General features: G+C 36.9%; 1 protein-coding gene across 1 annotated transcript in view; it reads right to left on the minus strand.

Annotated features, from left to right (window-relative positions):
* LOC109092767 (integrin alpha-11-like) overlaps positions 1-25,519 on the minus strand; it is a 49,578-nt gene that overhangs the window by 7,347 nt on the left and 16,712 nt on the right. The window contains exons 3-21 of the mRNA XM_042760158.1: positions 18,819-18,931; positions 17,356-17,447; positions 17,021-17,135; positions 16,550-16,677; positions 16,319-16,467; positions 15,756-15,900; positions 15,320-15,485; positions 15,008-15,078; positions 11,499-11,643; positions 11,103-11,251; positions 7,147-7,290; positions 5,222-5,425; positions 4,982-5,112; positions 4,723-4,889; positions 2,505-2,644; positions 2,115-2,225; positions 1,905-1,990; positions 1,620-1,824; positions 1,340-1,438 (exon numbers count right to left, since the gene is read on the minus strand). Of these exons, the coding sequence (XP_042616092.1) occupies positions 1,340-1,438; positions 1,620-1,824; positions 1,905-1,990; positions 2,115-2,225; positions 2,505-2,644; positions 4,723-4,889; positions 4,982-5,112; positions 5,222-5,425; positions 7,147-7,290; positions 11,103-11,251; positions 11,499-11,643; positions 15,008-15,078; positions 15,320-15,485; positions 15,756-15,900; positions 16,319-16,467; positions 16,550-16,677; positions 17,021-17,135; positions 17,356-17,447; positions 18,819-18,931 (2,560 nt within the window). The remainder of the gene's footprint in view (positions 1-1,339; positions 1,439-1,619; positions 1,825-1,904; positions 1,991-2,114; positions 2,226-2,504; positions 2,645-4,722; positions 4,890-4,981; positions 5,113-5,221; positions 5,426-7,146; positions 7,291-11,102; positions 11,252-11,498; positions 11,644-15,007; positions 15,079-15,319; positions 15,486-15,755; positions 15,901-16,318; positions 16,468-16,549; positions 16,678-17,020; positions 17,136-17,355; positions 17,448-18,818; positions 18,932-25,519) is intronic.

Raw genomic sequence — 25,519 nt, forward strand, 5'->3', positions numbered from 1 at the left:
TCCCTGTAGCCACAAGTGTAGCTCCAATGACCTCCAAACCTCTAGAAAATGAATCAGGACTCTGTTAGAAGCTGCTGACCTGTTTCCTATCAAAGCAGTGCCCTAGCACAAGACAGAATTCTGTGGTCCAAGCCTTTGCTCTGTATGGATGTAGTAACTGTATGGTAACAGCATTCTTGTATTACATTCTTGCCTCATGTGTTCTTTTCTGGATAGTCCTGAACACAAGCTTTAGGGTCAACCAAAAAATGGACACTAAGTGAATCATTCTTTAACTTCAGGGTGCCTGTGACCTCATGGGTATGTTTATGCCCTGTGGAACATTCCAGATGTAAAAATTTGGTATTACAGTGATAAATCCTGACAGTTTTGCAGTTGGGTAATGTTAGGAGGTCTATATGGCTTTTGACTGTGTGGTCCAATATGTTTGTGTAAGCAAGGCTAGTGCTGTCCCTGGTGTAACCTCTAAATGTCTAATGTTGCTGAACATGGCAATAAAACATTCTCACATCAGGATTATACAATATATAATTCTGCATATATGATAATATGCAGTGCACATCGGCTAGAGTACAGTTTGGTAAAAGCATTAGTTACTACATTACATTTGACTTGGCTCAGGTTGAAAAACATCACACCAACCATTTATTTAGAATCATGAGTAACAGACACATTAGTGAAATATGACAAGAGTTTACTGAAACTAAATTCTAATTCTTTGCATACTTTTCAAAAGCTTTTTAAAGTAATTCTGAAAGGATGCAATAAATTGATCAACAGTCATAATAAAGACTTAAATTGCTACAAATGTTTTTTATTTCTTTTATTTAATGTTATTTTGTTCTTTTTATTTTTCTATTAATCATGGAAAAAAAAAAAAAATTGTATCATCGTTTCCACAGAAATATTAAGCAGCACAACTGTTTTCAACCTATGGTATTTATCATGTGACACTTAAGACTGGAGTAATGGCTGCTGAAAATTCAACTTTGCCATTACAGGAATTTTAATACCATCTTAAATCATCATCATTTAAAATTGTAATAATATTTCACAATGTTGCTGTTTGTACTGTTTTTTGTTTTTTTTTTTGTTCTAAAATAATGCAGTCTTTGTGAGCATATAAAGACTCCTTTAAAAACATGAAAAGCTTCTCCAAACCAAAACTTCTGATCAGTTGTTCAGTTACAGTAACCTCAGTGGAGAACTAATTTGGCACAAAAAGTGCTTTATTAAATTGTCAATATTGGTGTAAGAGTGTACACATAGTTGTTATTTTGGGCTAGAGGTTTCTAATATGGTTAAGTGTAACTCTATAAATGTGGAAAAGACAACTCACCTGTGACTTTGCTCTCAAAAAAGGTGCACTGATATTGCAAGATTTCTCATATTTTCGCCTGTTCTCAGTACGGCAGTCTATATGTATATCAGAGTTGTCCTATAAATAGAGAGAGAGAACAGCCCAATGTAACAGTTAGTTTAGCAGATGCCTATTATTTTTTGAATGGTCATTAGTATAAATCAAGATCTTATTATGAGTGGACAATGGAACAAATCAAACATTCCATCCTTCACGGGTATCAAACAACCAAACATAAGGTATTAGAGTGATGTTGTACCTTCACTATAAGGCTGGAGAAGCGTAGGTTTGGAGTGTTAGTGATGTTAAGCTGAGCTCCATATGCATTCTCCCCTCTGTTTTCTAGACGTACGTCTACTACCATCCTCCTCCTGGATCCCTCTATAATGCGTTCAGAAGGTTCTGCTGACATCTGACTCTGACATAACAGACTGCCTGCTCGAAATGCTTGGGCACAGAACTGCCTGTGGAGAAAGAGAGGGGGCATGAGCATGTGTGCACATTCTGTAAGTATGTAAGCATACGTGTGTGTGCTTTATCTTACTTGCTATTCATTAAATCAGTCTGAGATTGTAACACCAAATCTGGAACACAATGGTCATCTTCGTCACACCCATTCCAGAAGGGAAGCTGAAGAAAACCATGAAATAATAAATAAATGTTTAACATACTTCATTATTCATATTGTGTTAATGTTGTTAACAAAAGATATACAGTGCAACAGAAACATTTTCCTTGACCTACAAACACTCACCTGTGTTTTCACAGTAGTCGGCCAGCTATCATCCAGAACTGGGCCTTGATCCAGGTCCAAAAGCTCAGTCTCTACAGTAAATATAATGGGCCTGGCATAGTCTGTAGTCTCCTGTATCAACATTACAATATCATAAATCTCTCAATCTAAATAAAGGGCTATAAAAGAGTAAACTGGAAGAACATAATCTGCTACTGTAATGCTAGAAAGTGAACTTAGTAAAATAGAAATGCTGCTATAACAATGGAAAATCTGAATGAACAGACAAGAAAGCACATAACTAATGATGAGTTGGCAGTCATTGCAGATTATGTTATCATCATCAATGATTTAAATGCAATGCAAATGCCCTCTTACGATACTTTGATGACCTAAGAGGTGAGGGCTAACCATGGCATGGAAGTAGATGTGGTCACATGTCTCCTCTCCAGGAAGCAGTGTAAGATTCTGCGGCTGCTGGCGATCTGGGTCATCAAACACAGCTCGAGGGTTGAAGCGCTTCTCCTCAAAGAAAGCATTGTAGCTAAGAGCTAAGAGATGTGGAAGGAATACAGTGAACGTACAGTGAAACAATTACTTATCACTTATTTGCTTATTAAAAGTAAATATTTACTTATTACACATTATTTGCAATTATTGCCAGATAACATGTCGGTATATAAGCTACTATTCAAAAGTTTAAGGTTGGTGAGATTTTTTTAAATGTTTCTGAAAAAAAGTATTTATTTGATCAAAATACAGTAAAACAGTAATATTGGGAAATATAAATACAATAATAAAAAAAATTGCTAGTCTACTTTTTCTTTCATCCATTCTAAAAATCTATTATAATTTATTTCTGTCATGGCAAAGCTGAATTTTCAGAAGCCATTACTTCAGTGTTCAGTGTCACTTGATCCTTCAGAAATCATTCTAATATGCTTATTTGGTGCTCAAAAAACATTTCTTATTATTATCAATGTTAAAACAACTGTGTTGCTTTATTTTTCTTGGAAAAACAGTGATTTTTTTTTCAGGATTCTTTGGTGAATGCAAAGTTCAAAAGAAGAGCATTTATTTTAAATAGAAATCTCTTTAACATCAATTTACTGTCTACCATGTGTGGACTACAGACAGATTTAAGAGACTCTGGAGCACTGTATCAACTCTGAAGATGATACTCAGGAGATCTGAGAGCAATTTGGGATTTTTAAGGTCTTGAAAGACATAAAATTTAATCTTAAAGAAAACTCTTTTAAGAGACCTGAATGATGTGAGGATGTTCGGTTATCTGACTATGTTCAAAAAGAAGCTTGCTGAAAGACAATTTGAACCTTGTTCATGGGCTTAAAAGCATATAAACGTAATCGTCCTACTTTCTAAAATCTCATAAATGTGAAAAATGTGTACCAATAAATGACACACTTAAAGGCTTAACATATTCGTAACCCTCCTCAGCACATGTGAAGTGAATTAGATTTAAATGAAATATGTGCCTTATTTTATATTGTCCCAATAGTCTGAATGATCATAAAGACATGTCATCTCTCTGAGACCACTACATTAGTTTCACACCCATGACATTTGTGATGGAGATGCTCTGGGGTCATGGAGGTTAACTAAAAACAGCTGTGCATCTCGGTGGTCCCACATGTTACACAGGAACTTGACCTTCCAGCACATGTATTTCAAAACAAACCTACTGTATGATGGTCACAGAGGCCTTAAGTCAAAACTGCATGTGTCAAACACCTGTCCTGAGGGACTGAGGCATTTTAATGCAGCAATGCAGTCTGCTTTGCTTTGTGCTTCTACTAAGTGTTCTTGCACAGCAATGACTTCATGGGACTTTGGGGTTTAGGACTTAAAACGCAACACTGAAACCATATCTGCAACCATTTAGGTCACCAATCTAGTCTGCATGAACACTTTTATTTTATACTATGTAAGAGACTTTGGCTTCCAGTAACAATATTACACAAGCTAAAGATTTTTATAATTTATTTTGTTTGTTTTTGTTATTTCAGCCAGAATCATCATACAATGTGCCTACTTTACTTTACAAAATTTCCATAGCTGGCAAAGCAGCTTTTCTTTTCCACTCCCAAGGTAAGTCTTGAATCAACAAAGCAACAAACAAAAGATCAAAAGATTAGCGTATGCTGAACAATTCCTCACAACTAATATCTTTTTCATGCTAATACGTGGCATGCTCAGCAGGGAAACCTTAACTGATCCACACTGGTCAGTGGTATGTAAACGCTGCCAGCTGTTTAGCTTTAATGACACTGTAACCAAGAGATACTCAAGTGAGATATATGATGAGAGGAAACTGCTGCTTTTAAACCACTTCCATAACTTCCCATTCTCAAGAAGGATTTCCAATATAGAGTGTGTTTGGGTGAAAGCTAAGCTTATCATCCTTTGACCAAAGATGAAGTCAGTGCACAAAGACCATTTAATGTACATAATAAGTTGATAAATGAGTATCAGTTTCATAAATGAGCAACAATCTACAGAGAAAAAAAATTTTTTTTATACCAATTTATGCCTACAGAAATACTTCGAAGACATAAAAGTTCAGTAATTTTATTTATTTAGGCTGATATATATTTATATATAAACTGACCTATTTCCTGTGAGGCTCTGTTAGGAGTCCGAGCTGTGACATTCAGACATACGATAGCAGACATGCAGGTCACATCTTTCCCTCCTCTCCGACAGTCTTTGTTGAATATGTTGATCTTGCTGGGCTCAAATCGAACAGTGGCATGGATTCTGACAACACTTCGAGACCTGCAGCGCAGCACAAATGGTTCATAATTGAGTCATATAGGAAGAAGCATGTAAATAAAGAGTAGCTAAGTGTAAATAAATTAGAAACCCACCACAGAAGTACTGCAGCACCGAGGGAGCCCACAGCTAGATCCACCAGGCCATCTCCATTCATATCCATTTTCCCATGGATGCTACGACCAAAGTACTGCAGACCTGGGGCCAGCTGAACAGCACCAATCCTCTGACAGAGAGAAGAGATGGATGTAAAATCTTGCCATAATTAACTATTCAGAACAAATACATGCAGATTAATTAAGACACAAGACAGTAGCTGGACACTTATGTGGTACCTGTTTATATTTTCTCAGTATTCTGTTGTGTTGGCTGTGGTAGATGTAAATGGCTCCTTTGTTGTCATCCTCTAGTGGAGCTCCTATTACCACATCATTAAATGAATCCCCATTAAGATCAGGCACAGGGGCCAGTGTAGAGCCGAAACGGGCATTCTGACCATGATCTAAGATTTCCAGCGAGCCCTCCAATATGAAATCAGGCTGAAACAAGCATAAAAATGGCTGCCGTGAGGTAGGACACAATTTAGTTACAGCATAATTTGAGCAAAAAAAACCTTGGTGCTCCATAAAAGTTGACAGTTTGTACACCAAAATTGGCAGAGGCAAGAGGTAAACTAATAGGTTCACAATGCAACAATGTAAAAATATTTTGCTCTTTAATGAAGTCAACTGACCCCACAATGCACTGAAAATGCTTTCATGCACTAGACTGTCCTCTGTCTATGTACTGAATTGTTTCTAAACTCCTATTTCTATACTGGATGCTTATGTAACCCACAATTCAATGCTGCTTTATACAGTATGTATAAATATTATAGTTTAAAAGGGATATAAAATAAACTTATTTACATGAAAGTATATACTTCTGTTGGACAAATGTCTTTTTAATGCAAATTTTTAATGAGGAATAGGAGCATTTTTTTTTTATTTAGATTCATTCAAATCATAAATAAATGTAGAAACTCTGAAAAGAGGCTGTTTATGAGGGAAATATCCATTTAGGTAATGGATAAGAGCTAAACATTTCTGTAACCAAAGACAGTCTTTGGAGGAATTTGTTATCCAGATCCAAAGACCACGACGACAACCCACCATGTGTTTATGTAAAAAATTTGAGTGACATTGTTGCCTTTATCCAACAAAACAGAAAAAAGTCTAGTGCTTCACAGAGTCTGTATTAAATGCAGCCTCACATATAGTATACTTTAAGAAATGCAAAAATATTTCACAAGAATAAATAGTTATAAGCACAACCATTCACTATTAAAGTCCAAACCAGACTCCCAAGGTCAAATGCAAGAACTCCTGTATTATCACTTAAGGTGAGGTTATTTAGCAGGTATTTGTGCCTCTGAAAACAATTAGTTTCAAATGGATGGAAAGTTTGAGGGAAAGGTGCAATTTCTTAAAGCAAAGGCTGTTCATGTCAGCAAATTATTTGGGAGAGTAATTAGCCATGCACATCACACTCCTCCTAAATTCCTAAGTCTCTCTCTCTGAAAATATACGGCTATAGATGACAGACATGTGAAATCAGGAGAGGAGAGGAGAGGAGAGGAGAGGAGAGGAGAGGAGAGGAGAGGAGAGGAGAGGAGAGGAGAGGAGAGGAGAGGAGAGGAGAGGAGAGGAGAGGAGAGGAGAGGAGAGGATTGCATAATAAACGGATGGAGTATATACTGTACATTTTCTTAAGAACATTAACCATGACAAATTATTTCAGTAAAAGATGACCAGCACTGTTGATGTACACAGTGTCTGGCTGCAACCCGAGGTATAATACAGATTGTGGTCTCCTGGTTAAGGCCGCAAGGAAATAGCTTATAAGAGCTAAATGAATAAAGATGGAGCTCTGCTCTATTCACAGCATTGCTCTTGCATGAGCTCCAGCTTTTTCCATTTACTAAAGCAGCTCTCTCTCTCTCTCTGAGCTTCATATAATTACATTTCAAAGGGGAAATATTTTCCTGCTGAGTTCACCCTCCACTAGTCTGTGATGAGAGGTATGGCAGGTGGCAAAAGCATGTCAATTTTTTTCTTGAGACCATTAATGAGGAAGTGCATTAATGCACAGGCACAGTTTCAGATCCCTCAGCTTTAAGAGAAGAGACAACATCTGTAATGTTGCATTCTGGATGAGAAGTAAACAGTAAGTAATATAACAGCTAGTCAATAACTAATTAACTTGATGGAAGATTCTTTACCTGCTCTGTGACTCTGTAAATGTAGACTTTACCCTTTTCCCAGCCTCCACTGAAGAACATGGGAGCAGCCACCAGCAGGTTATCAGTCACTCCATCATCATCCAGGTCCACTGGAGCAATCTCACTGCCATAGTATGACCCAATCTGCACAAACACATCCATCAAGACCTAAATGATTACTAGTGGTGCACAATATGATATGTAAATGCTGATGTAAGTATCAAAATGCATGAAAACACATAGAGAAGAGTGAGTTAAGCTGTGCCACTTTTTACTTGCATTGTCCTCTAGGTAAAACTAATATGCTTTATTATATTTGATAATGTCTATCAACATTTAGTGAATAACAAAAGGATACAGAAATATGCCAAATATAGGGCATTTGAAAAACAAAGGACAATATGGTATAAATCCCCGTTTTGAAGGCCCACCGCACTAGTTGGATATAAAGTCACCACCAACAGATGTTCTGGGCCGCCAGTAGATGAAATAAGACCCATCTTTAGTTGTGTACCTCTGCATTATCAGGTGTTTCGACCTTTCAAACAAAACACACTCTCCGCAGAGGCAGGCCACCACTGGTTGATCAGACCTTGATGTAGGTCCCTATCATCTTGGGGCTCAGCTAGGGTCTTCCACCTTAAAGGTGTCATATGATGCTGCTAAAAAGAACATTACTTTGTGTATTTGGTGTAATGAAATGTGCTTATGCGATTTAAGGTTAAAAAAACATTATTTTCCACATACTGTACATTATTGTTTCTCCCCTATGCTCCGCCTTCTGAAACGCGTCGATTTTCACAAGGCTCATCTCTCTGAAAAGCGAGGTGTGCTGTGATTGGCCAGCTATCTAGCGCGTTGTGATTGGCCGAATGCCTCAAGCATGAGATGGAAATGTTACGCCTCTTAACATATTGTGATGCCTTGACCGGCCAGAGCGACGAGACAAAAACATAAAACCCATTATAAATGTGATATAAACATGATTTCTAGTCGTGTTTTCTTTTGGAAGGCAAAAACAAAGTAGTTTCGCTTTCTCAATGAAACAGCATCACACACCACGGCCTTGAGTGAGCAGAGGCCGGAGGCCTAGAGTGAACGGAGGCCGGCTTGAATGAACAGAGGTGTGTGTACCTTGGTCTTGCAGCAACCACATGTGACGACCCCGGTCTGGACTCCACTTCGTCCATGGTGAAAGCCGATTCGGCAATCCACAGTGCAAAGCTGATGTATTTCCTTAGTGACCAGCACGGATCAGCCCCAGGCATAACGAAGTGGATATCGTCCTCTTTTGGAAGGCCAAACAAAGTAGTTTTGCTTTCACAGTAAAACTAACTGCGTCTATATGACATGGCGGCGGCGGCAACAACAGTACTACAACAAGAATAAAAGGTACGCCTTCTTTCTTTGCATGAACAACTGGACGGCGTTATGCAAATCTTACCACATACTGACGTAGAGATGTGGGGGCGTGTTAGAACAAGCCATTTCAGTCTTAACTTTTGTAAAGAATATCTCTTTGGATTTGAGACTTTAGTCTTTGCAACTTCACAGATCTTCTTTATTACCAAGAGCTTGTAACACTCCAAAGAGAAAGGTCTGGTCTTAGTGTGGTGATCACAATCTCAGCTGGGACTGCAAGTCACAGCCAGCATCTTCCAGTGCCTGGCTCCCCCAAATGACCAGCCTTGGTTGGTAAAGAGGTCCTTCTATGCTCCTGTTCCCCTGCTCGAATGAACAATGTTATTCCCTCAGCTGTGCTTGGTGTCATGAGGGGTGTGGCAATAATCCCATGCCCTTTTCATTCAGCACTTGATTGTGCCTCCATGTATATCAGCCTTGGGAAAAGTTTGGGAAAATTTCTTGCCTTGCTTTAGTGAATTTGAACTCTTCCACAAGACTCAAACATGCCATGTCCATACAAGCTGATGTTATTCAGGCATTGTGGGGCCCCTAACCATTTCCTCACACAGGAGCCGATCATCCTTTCCATCTTCTCAACTTTTGTGAGGAGAATATCAACAACAGCAAGAGGCCACATCAGTCGGGGCAGCAAGCCAAACTGTAGGCACCAGAGCTTTAGTTTCCCCAGGAGCATGGATTGGTTGCTTATTTCCTGTTTCATCTGCTGGACCTGCTTACAATCCTTAAGAGTTTTGTTATAGAATCTTCCCTGTGTTAATAGGCCTCTTTTGTATAGTTGGAATTGGTTCCTCATTGATGAAGAAACTTTGATCAGCCAGTTGTCCTGCGATGATGGAGATACTTCTAGATTTAGATGAATTGACCTTCATCCTGGCCCATGTGATGTTTTCTTGAAGTTTCTTTAGCAGGCTTCTAGTACAGGGTACTGTTGTGGTCAGGGTCGTTATATCAGCCACTCCCACCTAACTGCCCTTTTTTAGGCACTGATAACCTCCACTGCCATGATAAATGCAAGTGGAAAGATCATGCATCTAGCCATAATACCTATTTACAGCTGCTGCTACAGCTGGTAAAATCTACTGTCCTGAAGCAGAATTGGAAGTCTTTGACCAAGTTTTTGATGGGCTCTGGTATTCTGAAGAATTTGAAGGCAGCCCAGAGGACACTGACGGGAACTGAACCAAAGGTGTTAGCCAGGTCAAGAAAAAAGGTTTCTCTTCTCTCTCTTGGCTGGCTGAATCTGATCATATTGGTGTGCTCCAGACATCCTGAGAACCCAGAGATTCCAGCCTTCTGGATTGTCATGTCCACAAACTTGTTCTTATCAAGACAGATGTTTAGTCTCTGAGCTATAACACTGAAGAAGACTTTTCCTTCAACATTGAAGAAACTAATAGCGTGGAATTTTTCTTCTCCTTTGGTATCAGTACTCCTTCCACTCAACACTAAGCCTTGGGTATCACTTGTTTTCCCAAACCACTCGCATTAACTTCCACAGAAAGAACCAAATTCTTGCTTATCCGTTCCTTTTTCGCAACATATTAAATATTCTTCACACCTCAAGGAAGTCAGCCTGGTTTTAATGTTCTCCTGGAGTACGTTAATTACCCTCTTTCCCCATTTCTGAAGACTTCCTCGATTGCTTTTTTAGCTATAAGCTTTATTATATTTTAATAAACCTCAACTTGACTTGACTTGACTTATGAACCAGAGTGCACAGACGAAGAGCTAACTGCACTTGACTTTTTCAACAGGATAACGTAATACGTGAAGACGCTTATGCGAAAGCAGAGTTAGAGCAAGACGAGCATTTGTGGTTAAAATGATTTTTTAAGGATTTGTGTTTAAAAAGTATATAAATGTTCATTTATTTTTTTAGAAAATGACTGATCGTTTAGCTAGATATGATTCTTATTCTTCGGCTGGGATCGTGTAGAGCTCTTTGAAGCTGCACTGAAACTGCAATTGGGACCTTCAGCCAGTTGGTTCCCATTGAAGTCCATTATATGGACAAAAATCCTGGAATATTTTCCTCAAAAACCTTAATTTCTTTGCAACTGAAGACAGAAAGACAAGAGCATCTCGGATGAAATGGGGGTGAGTAAATTATCAGGAAATTTTTATTCTGGAAGTGAACTAATCCTGTAAGGCTGTTTACTGTGGTGCTAATCACCTGTTCATTGTCAATTTCCTTTAAAAATATAAAATATCTCTGTGTTTTATTTGTGAGAGGGAATTTATTTTCATGCTTTAGGGCTGTGATGAGAAGCACATGGGTTGTGTGTGATAGATTTGTAGTCTAGACAGTCCACTCACTGCAAATGAAAGCAAGGAGAGAAATTGAAATTGAAAACACAATGACCAGTTGATCACTGCTGTTTGTACAGTATGCATACTTAGATATCATTAAACAGGAGAGCTGTAAACACACAAACACTTTGAAGAATAAGTCAGAGGAGCAGAATGTGTGAGAACTGTATACAAACACGGTGCGCTGCAAGTGTTTGTGCACATATTTTAAGGTTAATTACCTGCTGTCCTTTGAGTGAGTCTAGTATAGTGAGCTCTCCAGTATTTTTCAGGGTGAAGATGATGACCTTGCCCGTGTGATTAAACCGAGGAGCTCCTGCTACATATAACTGGCCACTGCGAGCTGAAACCACTGATGTCACTGTGTAACCTACAAACACAAAATGAGAAAGATGATAATAAATGCCTATCACTTTTAAAAACAGTATACTGGATGAATAACTTTGCTTGCTAACAAAGAGGAGTGGAGATAAAGTAGAGATCAAAAGAAATGCCCAAAATGGAGAATGAAGAGCAATAAAAAAAAGACACAATTTAGATGTAGCCAGATCATACAGGGGTATTTCTGTCATTAGCATTGACAGCCACTGTTTAATGTATAGGCGTGAATTCTTTACCCAGGTACGCTCCATGGTTTTTCAGTTCTTCTGGGAACTCTTGTTCATAAGATGACTTTGGCGGGATTACTTTACCCTGACGAGTCTCCTTCAGCACAGCCCCATTCCAGTCATAAGCACCCACTGCTCCCACTAGAATACCGTCCTGCAGGCAGAGCATAAAAATATATCTACAATTACATAAAGTTCAGGAAACTAACTATATTCTTAATTTCTGTCAACTATTATGGCCTCAAACTCCAACTTTGGGTCTTTAAAGGGATGAATGGAGGGATTTGTTGTGTTTTAGGTTGCCAGTTCTCCGTCTTCCAACTAATTTTTTTATTTGCAATTGGTAATTTTGCATTGATGTGCTTTTTGCTACCAATGGCACTACTTTAATCATATATTCGAAAAAATATTAGTAAGACTTGCACAGAATGAATTCTAAAACAGTTAAAGATTAATAAAATCAATCACTGAACTTTAAAGCTCAAAATCTCAAAAGCCATGGCATCAATCATGCCTTGGTAGCATAATGTATGAAGGCAGTAAAATTAATTATTATTAACAAAATACCTTGAGGATTCTTGTAGGTTAAATTAGTAGTTTAATATTGCACATTTTCTAGTTGTTTGTACATACTGTATCAACATTCTTGACCTTGTTTAGCCCTCAGTGGATTCCTAATACAGTGATTCAGACATTTCATCTCATTCTCAGTGTCCATCCAGCTCCTTCATAATTTCTCTGGAAATGCTTTGCAATTGCCAGGGAAACTTCATAAACAATTTTTTTTCTTTAGTGATGAGTTAAACTCACTGTTAATTATGTAGACAGTATTCAGAATGAGAGCATGTGGAATGGGTTCATGTATAGAGAGAACTGAAATTCCCAGGCGGTTGTTTACATATAAACAAACAACAACGTTCTGGGCCATTCCAGCCCAGACGGAACATTCTTACCGAACTTGCAGCCCACAGAGAACGCGCTGCTCTGGCTCAGTCAATACTTCAGAACTCAAACATAAACACAGAGAGATGATAATTATGACTTTTTGGTTTTTAATCAGAGAACAAAATGCACAGTGGATGAAACCACCAGTGTTTTCCAGAAAGCCTCCTGTTTTGTGTGCCTTTATATTGTGACCGTTCAAGAACTTCTGCTCCAGCTCTGCCGCGGAGTCATAAGTACATGGAACAGTGCTGGCTGTGCAATATGTTGTGCACCTGGTGCCCATTGCACCTCATCACAGCTGCCATAAATCCATCATCACTTTTCCTTTTTACCAGCTCCACAATCACATGCAGAAGATGTGCTAAAAAGCCAGCATGGAGTCACAAAGCAGGATTGGCTCTAAACCTGATGCCACCAGGTCTGCATTGTTTTACCCCAGGGGTGTCCAATCCTGCTCCTGGAGGGCCACCGTCCTGCAGAGTTTAGCTCAAACCCCAATTAAACACCCCTGAACCAACTAATCAAGGTCTTACTAGGCATACTAGAAACTTCCAGGCAGGTATTTTGAGGCAAGTTGGAACTAAACTCTTCATGACTGAGTTTGGACACCCCAGTTTTACCCTTTTCTCCATCACCCATTTTATTATCAACCTATGGACTAAATAACACTTTTGCTAAACACGATTTTTTTTCCCCCTCTTATGGTTAGTCTAATTTTTACCCAGTTAAACCTCTGAAGCTTCCCGCGCTAACACTACAGCTGCATTTGCACCACCTTGGATGTGTTTTCTCTGAAAGGGTATATGGTCATATGGCATTTTGATGGAGTGTACTGGTTTGGGAAGTCGTGGCCTAATGGTTAGAGAGTCGGACTCCCAATTGAAGGGTTGTGAGTTCGAGTCTCGGGCCGGCAGGAATTGTGGGTGGGGGGAGTGCATGTACAGTTCTCTCTCCACCTTCAATACCATGACTTAGGTGCCCTTGAGCAAGGCATCGAACCCCCAACTGCTCCCCCGGGCGCGGCAGCATAAAATGGCTGCCCACTGCTCCGGGTGTGTGTTCACAGTGTGTGTGTGTGTGTTCACTGCTCTGTGTGTGTGCACTTCGGATGGGTTAAATGCAGAGGACGAATTCTGAGTATGGGTCACCATACTTGGCTGAATGTCACGTCACTTTCACTTTTTTTCACTTTTTTGACATTGAATGAAAGTGCACTGATGATCATGGTAAATGTCAAATTAAAGTGAAATTGAAAATGATAATTATCCTTGATTGCCATACTTGAGCCTGTTCACAGATTAATCATGGTGGTAGCAGTTTTTTTTTTTTTTTTTTTTTTTTCTTGTGCTAAATTAACTTAGTTAACTTTTAACTTTAAGTTTGAGTAAAAATTAAGTTACACCAACAATTTTTTTTATTGCCATTCAATCAAATTGCTTAATTAACTGTTATTTATGTCTAGACATTCACTTTATATTGATACTGCATATCACAAAAAAAAAAAAAAAAAATCATGTTCACTAGTGATCATTTAAAACAATCCACAAATAAAGCAAATAAAAACAATTCTGGAGTAGTAAATAAAGTGTAAATCTTGAATATTTGTAATATATAAGCTGTATTTAAAGCTACACAATTTTATCTGGGTTTAGGGTTGTGATTTTCTCCTGGAGTGCAAACATTCTTTCCAGCAACTTATCCCTCCTCTCAACACTTAAGTTGCTTTTGTTTCAAATGCTGTTCCAGGCCTCCAGAGGCCTGATGGTTTGGATTTCCAGTCATCCTAATGGCCATCTGGAGTTTTCCTATCTGTTTCTTCCACAAAAAATACTAGATATTAATAACTCTAACAGTAGCTTGTGCTTGCCTTCAGGGGATGGAGTGGAAAAAGTCTGAGGGGTTGCATCAGGAAAATGTTCAACCTGGACAGAGATGATTAGCTTTACAGTTGGGAGCAGTTCTTGGATGGATAAAGACCCACCAGGTTAAATTTAGGCAGATTTTTTTGGATGGAGCATGGCAGTATGGGAGTGTCAGATGCTGAGTCTGTACTGGAGGACAAACCAGCTCTGATATCAGCTCTGGGTTTAGAAGAAAAGAAAAAAAAGGACACATCCCCTGAGGTGCAGCTCCTCCATACTTCTCACCACAATAATCCCTTCCCTGGGAAAGCCTGGGCCTTATATTCATTTTTTTTGGACAGAGAATCAGAAAGAGGCTTGTTTGAATTATCAGGGAGAAATCTTATCTGCTCACCATTGTAAAGGTGTAATATTTTTGGTGTATCATATTACTGACAGCGACATATAGAAATGACCTACAGAAAGAGAAGCAAAGAAATGAAGAATGTTTAAGAAGACAGAAAGAAATAGGAAAGATAAGGTTTTAGTTCAAAGAAAACAACCCTAAAAAATCATTGAATGTCTGACTCTTGGTTCACACAAAGTAGGTCTTAATCTGATTTCGGTCAACCAGTCTAGGTATTTTTTTTTCAGCTAAGATGGAAAAAGGGCTGTGAATCTGAGGAATAGAGTCGACTGAGAATTTACAGACTGATGGACACCCAGACTCACCTCCACTATGTGTGTGGAGAAGCCAGCTTGAGACATCTGGAGACCAAATGCTGTCCCATTCTTGCTAGTCCCTGCAAACAGAGACAAAATGAGCACACAGGAGAGCAAAAGAATCCGCCATTTCCTACAACAGAGCGAGTTGGCACAGAGCATACATCAAAGAGATGTGGCATACATTTTAAGATTTGGTCCAATGAGATTTAGAGTGCAGTGCTGTGCAGAGATGTAAATGTTTTACAGGCTGAGGTTTCGGGCTGTGTTATGGATATGATGCAATTCTGTATGTGGTGCTGTAGTGGTAAAGTCACAAACCTTCTAAACTGAAGATCCTCTCTCCCAGAGCATCCACAATGTCGTTCAAAGCTGCTTCATCTGTCACGTTAAAGAAATGCTTATCATCAGGGTCACTAGCGATGTATTTGATCTCATTGAGGAAAGCTTCAGGGTTGATGCCTCTGCGGTTATAATAGCCCAGTACCTGTTGTGAGGAAAGACCCCAAGAAACAATCAGCCTGAACGTGACACATTTCACTTGAGTGCCCAAGCCCACATTCTAATCCAAGGCTCCATAAGTAGCGTTGAAAACATTAGGCCTTTTTCACTGGTGTCAGCAGCTGAATGTGACCTCAATGGTTGGTCCAATCCCCATTTTAAACTGGCTTTCCTCATAATTTCAGCATGAGAATGGGCATCTGATCAATGCCACAGTAAGAAGGAGGAAGGCAAACTGAAGGAAGGCAATACTTACAGCAATGGCATATCGGATGATGCCATCCTTCTCGCTGTCCTCAATGACCTGCTGCAGGTTAGCACTGTCATGTGATTCTCCATCTGTGATGACGATCATGACCTTCTTTGCTCCCTTTCTACCTCCCTGTTTGAAGGCCTCTGATCTGTGAATATCCATAGATAATTTATGCTCTGTCAATGTCATTTTTGTGGCTCTGTTGATATGCAAATATGTAAAATGTACATTATTGTTCAAAAGAGAGTCAGTAAGATTTTTTTTTTTAAGAAATTAAGAAATTAATATGTATATTCAGCAAAGACTTATTAAATTGATCAAAAGTGACGGAAGACATTTATTAACGTCACTGAAGACTGGAGTAATGACTGCATAAACGTACACTTTTTTAAAATTACATTTTAAAATATATTAAAATTAAAACAATTATTTTAAACTGTAATACTATTTCACAATTTTCACAGAATTTGATAAAATAAACACAACCATGTTGAACATAAGAGACTACTTAAAAATGTGAAACTTTTGAATGGAACTGCAATTAAATAGCTGTTTTTTTCACATACCGTGCAACACTGATTCCCAGGGCAGTGTTGGTCTCTTCTCCTCCTCGCTGGCCTATCTTACGGGCTGCTTTGACCACATCCTCCACAGAGTGGAAGTCATTCAGCTGAAACTCAGACACCACCTTTTCTCCATATTGCAGTACTCCAACCTGACAAGCACATGATCCACACATTTGATATAAAGACACATTTGATATTTCACATTACCATTGTTCAGAAAGTCTAAAACACCTGAATCTGTCCAGGTCCAATATAGAATTTCCGCAGGATGTTGATAAGGAAGTCTTGAACCTCGTTCCAGGGGTAGATTGAATTTGAACCATCCAGGACTATCACTATGTCCATGTACGTCTCACACCCTAAAGAGGAAATTAGATGTTTTTGATGTCTTTGGCATCAGCAAAAGCAAAAGCAAGTTTTAGTGATTAGTTTAAAAAACAAGGTCTGTGATTCTTTCATCAAAAAGAAAAAAGAAAAAAAAAAGATTTAACAACTCAGCTCTTTATGAGCAGTCAAGATCATTTTCTTTTTAAGAAGAAGATTACTTTCATATATTGCCTATGGCAGATTCAGAAACTGTCATGGCCAAATTCAGCATAAAAATAAAGTCCATGGTTAAGACAGAGAGTGGAAACATATTACCAAAATTTCACTGCAAAAATTGTCCTAGTTAAATGGAAGGTGCAGGTGCATTGTGCTTACTTTGGAAGGCAGGAGCGATAGTGCGGGAAAATTTAAAGCTGGCATTGACTCTGGAGCAAATTCCAGTACTGTAGTACGAGCTGCCACATTCATACGACCAAAGGGGACCACAAGCCTGTGAATTATCACAAAGGCTATTGAGCGCACCGTTAATAAATGCATTTATGATTTACATAAAGATCATGGGCTCATTCTAAATAAATTATAATTCCATAGTGTTCCAATGGAAAAGGATGATGTTTAAACACTTAACAATATTAGTGTTGTAGACTGTTTAAATGCCAGATAACACTGAATATGGATTATTAACTATATAACTAGACATCCAAACTCACCACAAAGCTGTTGTCTTTAGGGTTGGATGAAAGAGTCATTCCAAGTCTCATTTTATCCTTTCGTTCAGAGACATTTGTCAGCGATATCCTTCCTAAGAAAAAAATGAACAAATGTTGCAAATGTGGGGGCAAATAAAAGGCTGTGCTATAAAATCTGACCACAGTCCATATGTGGCACATGTACTTTACACAAAGACTTCCTCTAACCGTAAATATATTTGTTAATCCTGTCTAGACATTCCTGACTTTATCTGCAGTGTGCATCTGTTATGTGTCTGCATATACACATGCACATATTGAAACTGGCAGGAAAGTTGTATCGACATGCTTAACATTAAATAGAACACATAGGCTTTACATATAGATGCTGTGTTCTGTAGTGAAGTGCATTTGAATGAGTCAATGTGTTCCCCGTTTGCTTTTCACAAGGCATGCCTGCTAAAACTTTACCCAAATCGCAACTCTAATCCTTATCATGGTAGCTTTGTAAAGTTATTATTTGGTGCTAGTAAATAACAATTTCTTTTGAAGTGTAATTACAAAAGTATTTTTTTTTAAATTATATGTCTAGTAATTATAATCCACAGTCACACAGTGCTAATCCCGTCAATGAAATTACTGACGAAAATGTTTAACAAAGAGTTGTTTAATCAATAATGAAGGAAAGTGTGTATTGATAATAATGTTACAAAAATTAAATAATTTTAATTAAAATATTAACAAAAATATGAAAATAATATACTGTATTAACAATGCGCTAACAGTGTTTTATTGAAAAAAATTAAAAGCATCAAAATGACGTGCACAAATGAATTTAACCTTTTAGTGCTAGTCAGAATGTGTAAGTCCAAATGTTAATGCACACTTAAGTTGTTAAAATATGTCTGACAATGAACTAAACTAAAAGCTTATATATTTTGCAATATTGTGCTACAGTAGTGTACTCATAATGTTGTTTCAGGAACTCAGGTCTTCACAAGGACAGTTTTCATATGTGTTGATATGTTGAATTAATATACTAATATTTTTATAATTAATATTTTGATATTCTTCATATGTTGAATTAATACAGAAAATATTTTAAATAATTTATTTAATTTATCATTTTATTGTCAAATAAAATTTTATTTTCTGCCAAAAATTATGGGGCCTAATCTAATAAATATTCAAGGAAAACAAAAGTGCAAAAGAGATATTTTAATATCCTTAGGTTATTTGTTTGCCTTTTAAAGAGTAGCTCTCATGCAAAACACTATATTTTCTTAAGAGCAACATTTCTGTTCTTACTGATTGTAACTCAGAGGTCTGTTCACAGCTCAGAGTAGTATTTACTTATCTTAACAGTAGGTTACACATTATTAATCTGGAGTAAGAACATAATTATTTGAAAACCTTCAATCTTCAAAATACAAAAAATGCAATATATAATTAAGACAAAAGTGTGAAACAGAACTCTGCAGTACCAAGATTAAGTTTAGTGCAGCTGGGTCCTCCAGATCTTCTGCTTAAGGGACATTTATACACATCTCCTGTCTGATGCTGTCCATTTGTTTCCAGTGGGGCTCCTACCAGTAACCTAGAAACATCCACAATCCAAACATATAAATATTACTTTTGACACACTACAATATTCATCTAACAAAAACATCAGAAGAAACACACAAGCAGGTGTGTGATCCAATTGCTCGTAAATAATACAGCCAGAAAACTGTTGATTTAAGCTCCCTCTGAAAACAGGGACGTTTGAAGGAGGTTAGGGGAAGTGAATCAATGAGAGATGGCAGGTGAGTGGAATCTACTGGCAAAGGAATGTTTAAACAGGTTTAAACTGAATGTTGATGTCTGAGGTAATGTATCGATGGGAGCACGCAGGGCGGTTAGGTATGTGAGACTCTACTGATATCTGTTTGTGTGTGTGTTGAAATATGTATCCTATGACCCAGACTGACTAAACACAGCGCTCCATTAACACTGGCATGCTTTACATGTAATACTGCTCCTGCAGAGAGCAATCAGGGACACACAGATGCAGTAGCAGTACATTTTTTATGGCTCTGAGAAGCATGCAGCTTTTAAAAGCAAAGGCCGTCACTTTCACTAAGTAGCTGCAGAGGAATCATTTAACTAGTTGGATCACTGGAATACTACACATCCTTAAACACAGCAAGATTTGTACTTTCAATTGTTTATGCAAGAGATTCAAAATTCTTTCATACTGATAGTAGTCTCAAGAGAGAGAGAAAATTACATTGACTTCGCATTTACATGCCTTTGCCAGGTCAGGATGGGCTCTTAAATGTCATTCAGAACCTCATAATTAGTTTATAGTATAGTAAGGCAGTATCTTTGCATCGGGGTCAGAGAGTGACAGTAAAACTAATCTAATAAATAATCATGGGAAACAAAAGTCCAGTTACTGCAAAAGAGCTATTTTATGATCCTCAGGTTATTTGTCTGCCTTTTAAAGAGTAGCTCTCATGCAAAATGCTACATTTTCTTAAGAGCAACATCAGTTAAACACACACACACACACACACACACACACACACACACACACACACACAAACAAACAAAATAAAAATACCAAATAAAGAGATAATATTTTTAATGTATTTTATATATCATTTATTTTAAAACATAAGTATGGTTTATATATATATATATATAATTTTTTCAGACAACATTTCTTTAAATATCAGCTTTTGACAATGACCAATAAAAACAAATAAATTCATTTCTGAAGCAACTCGTTGCATGTACGTATAGTATCATGCATACTATTCATATTTTTCACACACAGACTCTGCATATTTTTAACACATTGCATATTTACCCATATTTACTTTCAAGGGAAACATATGTTTGCATGTACATACTGTACACTACAGCCTGTCTATTACGTCCTCATTACCTTAATGTCATTTTGCACTTTTTCTATTTTTGTGCTGTTTGTTGTCTTTACATACCACTGCACTGTGTATTGTTACATGTGTAAATGCATTTAATAACATTTTATAGTTGGATTACTTCTTTCATAGGTTAGCTATAGATTTATGTATGTTTAAATATGTAACACCACGGTCCTGTGAAGCATGACATTTCTTTCCACATAAAGTGAATGACATTAAAGCTCACTTAACTTGATATTTACTACATACTTGAAACATGTCTACATGAAAATATAAAGCTGGTTTTATAATTTAGGAAGGAGATCATCATATATGATGATCCTTGGCATAGTTTGAAAATGCCTCTTCATTCTGTATCATACATGAAAGATTCAAATAACAAAGGCACCATCACATCCTGCCACATTGAAAATAGTTTGAAACACTGCATCTCACACATGCCAATAATCACCACATCTAAAGCTGATTCTGACAGGTGATAAAGGTTAATGCTTTAAACAGGAGCAATACCCACTCAGGGACAGAGCGATTCAGAGAGCGATATCTGACACTAGTTTACTGCAGATCCAGACCTCCATGAGTGTTCTGCCATAGGCCAGGGGTCAACATCATGGGCCCCTCGAGAAAATATTTCTCTGTTTGGCAAGCTTCAGCAGTGAAGCATTCCAACTAAATCTGGATCTAGCTTCCCAAACAAATGGATTTTACCCCTTACAGATAATATATAATTATAGGACACCCACGGGCTATTTACAGTGGAATTAAGTAGAACAAGAAGAACTGCACATGTCCTACTGCTCAGCCTGACTTAGGTAATTCAGTCAATACAATCAAATAAACAAAATCCGTTTATCACTGTTTCATATGTAAATATGACATTTCTGTGATATAACGGTATTTGGATAAACAACCCCTCTAAGTTTGACACTGGTCTGAAATGAGGATGAATTCCCTTCTCAAAGAAGTTTATTCAATTGTGCTATTAGTATACTACAAATAGGAAAGTATGCTTTTAGTTTACTTTTTATGTTCTTCTCAGAAATTGGCTTTATGTACTACTCAGAAATATACTTAAAATGACATTTAAGTATACTTTACTTATACTTACAAAAAAGTCTAAATATATTTGATCTATACTTGTGCTCCTAGAATCTGTGTTTTCATTGTTACGGTAGAGGGCGCTAGTACACATCTTCTGTACAGAATTTTCAAAAACACAAGTGAAGAAGAAAAAGAAACAACAGCTACTAACACATGTAATCTAACACTATCATCTGACATGAAACAGCATTAAAACGGTAAAGTTATGGAATAAAATGTCAACCGATGAAGAGGTAATAATTATAGTCAAGCTTTGGGGTGTTGATTGACTCCATCTACGTTTTGATTATCATTCTGAATCCAGTTCATAGCTTTTTGTTCAAAATTATATTTTTTTAATGAAACTTACCCACATTAAAGTGTTTAAAAAAAGAATGCATGGAGCTAGAATAAAATGTTTTTGTTTACAAGCAGATACCCTGCTCTTTCTTTGGATGTTTTGTATGTTCAGATATTCGTATAACAAAATATATACAAATTAAAACCTAAATAGGGACATAGTAGTATACTTAAAGTATGATGTAAAGTTCACTTAAAGAAAACTTATGAGTATACTTGCAGTATAGAACTACTAAACTAGTTGTTTACTGAGACTATACGTCAAAGTGTACATAGTATTTAATGAATAAAATCAGTATATCTATAAGTTCACTTTTAGTATAATTGCAGTACAAACTACAAACATAGAGGTAAACTAGTTGTGTACTCAAAGTTTGCTACTGTTATACTTAAAGTATACTTAAAATTATACTTTTATATACTAGAAAGTGGGCCAATTTAGTACCAAGGAATATTGAAACAGTACACTTACAAGTATACTACTAGAACACTGATATTTGCTACATAAAGTATACTACTACTGTTATAGCTGCCTTTGGCTATACTTTACACTTGAGTTCAGCTCAGGACATGCTTACCTATATAAAAAAAAAGGAAAGAAGGAAGTATGAAAGAGAAATAGAGAGATGAGCATGAGAAAGAGGACCTTTGTTGCAGTGATTTAATGGTCTGGTCAAACTTCCAGGGTAATGAGACAGTGAGCTGTTAAAACAATCAGGCTCAGACTCATTAAGGTCTTAAGGAATTTTTTTTTTCTCTCTCTATCTGCGGCAGGGCTACAAAAGGCCAATATCACTGAATGAAACAGCCTCGCTGATACACAACCTATTACATATTCAATCTCCCACAAAATGCTGTACTTGTGGCCCAAGTCCTTTGGAAAAATCTAAGAGGAAAAGGTTCGCCATTAATAGCCAAATGTTTTTCACATTTGGAGAGTGAGAAAAGACTTTGCTCATGCTACGATGGTGCTGAAGTCTATGAAGTGCCAGCGAGGCGTTTCATTACACGATGGGACAGAAAAGGAAAGATGCACCACAAATGTTCCTTCTAAAATCACTGTGTGATATTGATTTAAAAGGGCACGTCAAACATCACGAAAACCTCATCAGACTGACATTACCATGAAACACTACACTTCTGTGCTGTTACTTATTCCTAGTAAATTCAGCAAAGCAAGTTAAGTAACTATAGCATCTCACCCCACGTCCTTAAACCCATAAAACTATTAATGCAAATATTAATTTCATCTAATCATTAATGATTTGTTAACCAACCCTTACCAAAAATTTGTATACTTCAAGTTTATTTTATTAAGTATACTTAAGTAAAGTTCAAGTATATTTTCAAGAATATTTTATATAGCAAGTATACAAATATCAGTGTTCTAGTAGTATACTTGTAAGTGTACTGTTTCAATACTCCTTGGGACTAAATTGGCCCACTTTCTAGTATATAAAAGTATACTTTTAAGTATACTTTAAGTATAACAGTAGCAAACTTTGAGTACATAGTCTATAGTTTACCTCTATGTTTGTAGTTTGTACTGCAATTATACTAAAAGTGAACTTATAGGTATACTGACAGTTTACTAATTAAATACTTTGTACACTTTGAAGTATAGTCTCAGTAAACTACTAGTTTAACAGTTTTATAATGCAAGTATACTCATAAGTTTTCTTTAAGTGAACTTTACATCATACTTTATGTATACTACTATGTCCCTATTTAGGTTTTAATTTGTATATATCGTGTTATATGAATATCTGAACATACAAAACATCCAAAGAAAGAGCAGGGAATCAGCTTGTAAACAAAAACATTTTATTCTAGCTTCATGCATTCTTTTTTAAACACTTTAATGTTGGTCATTTTCATAAAAAAAAAAAAGAAATAACATTTTGAACAAAAAGCTGAAAATAGACTATGAATTGGATTCAGAATGATAATCAAAATGTAGATGGAGTCAATCAACACCCCAAAGCTTGACTGTTATGATTACCTCTTCATCAGTCAACATTTTATTCCATAACGTTACAGTTTTGACACTGTTTCATGTCAGATGATCGTGTTACATGTGTTAGTATCTGTTGTTTCTTTTTCTTCTTCACTTGTGTTTTCTTGGAAATTCTGTACAGAAGATGTGTACTAGCGCCCTCCACCGTATAACAATGAAAACACGGATTCTAGGAGCACGGGTATAGTTCAAATATATTTAGAACTTTCAAGTATAGTCAAGTATACTTAAATGCCATTTTAATTATATTTCTGAGAAGTACATAAAGCCCATTTCTGAGAAGTACATAAAAAGTAAACTAAAAGCATACTTTCTTATTTTTTAGTTTAAAAGTAGTATACTAATAGCACACTTGAATAAACTTCTTTTTCATAAGGGAAGGCATTCATGTACAGATGAATTTTCCTAGTCCAGTGTGAAAGATAGTTGGTGAGCAGTCTTTCAACCAAGTTTGAGCCTAGAGATAAAGAACGCTTCAACCCTCCTGCTGCTTGAGGAATTCACAGGTCACAGGCCAGACAAAAGTCAAAACTTAGCAAGGAATTCAAACTGCAACCCTTCAAAAGTAAACAGACTGAGCATATGTGTCTGTGTTTGTCTGTATGTCCATCCCAATGGATCTCTCAGGCCAGTTCTGTGGATGTGCAAGTGTCAGTGGCCACCCAGGAAAAAATCCCATTCCAAAAAGTTTGAGAACAACGTTATCTACAGGAAATACACTGTACTTTAATGTCGTTTTTTTAATCCTTTCCCCAACTAAACTAAGAGACAATTTGAGAAACTATACAGGGGTTTATCGGCTTCTTTGTATGTCAGTGGTGCTATATAGCACATCAACCACCCCAAGGAACAGCTGAAGAACCAATTCAATTTGTGTGTGTGTGTGTGTGTGTACTACAGCAGAAAGTGAAAGACAGAATGAAAAAGTATTTAAAATTTGTTCCATTTGGTGTTACTAACATCTGAAGGTAATAATCTCTGCAGATTATTTGATCTAACTTTTTAGAACTCTGATATTTGACGTCTGACATTTATAAACAGTGTATTCATCAAAGAACATTGAAAATGTATCATGTTTTCCACAAAATATTAAGCAGCACAACTGTTTTTAACATTGATAATAATATGAAAGGTTACTTGAACACTAAATCAAATCAAAGAATGGTTTCTGAAGAATCATGTGACACTAAAGACTGGAGTAATGGCTTCAGATTTGAGATCACAGAAGACATTTTAAAGTGTTGTTTTATGTTTATTTTGTGATTAAAGCTTAATTTGAAACACCCCAAACTTTGGGGTGGTAGTGTATAGGAAGGATGTTAATTTAAAACAATGTAAAACATATAAAAAATATATATTACAAACACACATAAAACACACACTTTTCAATATGAAACCGTCACAAACACATTATTCATACTGCAAAGAGCTCTAAGAGATAACTGGAATAGTTAAAATATTCACTACCCATGAAAATTTCCTGTGCCCCAAAACTCCCACATGCTCCCTATGAGTTGTGCAATGAATTCTGCGTGGAGCTTGATCTGCTTTTATCATTATCACAGAGCTGAAGAGATTTTCTCTATGTGATTCAAGTTAGTGGGTTTAGCTCACTCTCTGTGACATATGTAAATGTAAAAAAATATATAATTCTGATTTAAAGTAAAATTCAGCATGCTCGTTTAGAGGTTTCTAGCCTGTAATTACATGGTAGCAACTTTTGAGATTGTTCCAATATACAGTATGCAGGGCATTGCCTGTGTCTTGGAACATGTATAGTGAACATGTTCCAAACAAT

Source organism: Cyprinus carpio, chromosome A7, assembly GCF_018340385.1.
Source record: "Cyprinus carpio isolate SPL01 chromosome A7, ASM1834038v1, whole genome shotgun sequence".
NCBI lineage: Eukaryota > Metazoa > Chordata > Actinopteri > Cypriniformes > Cyprinidae > Cyprinus > Cyprinus carpio.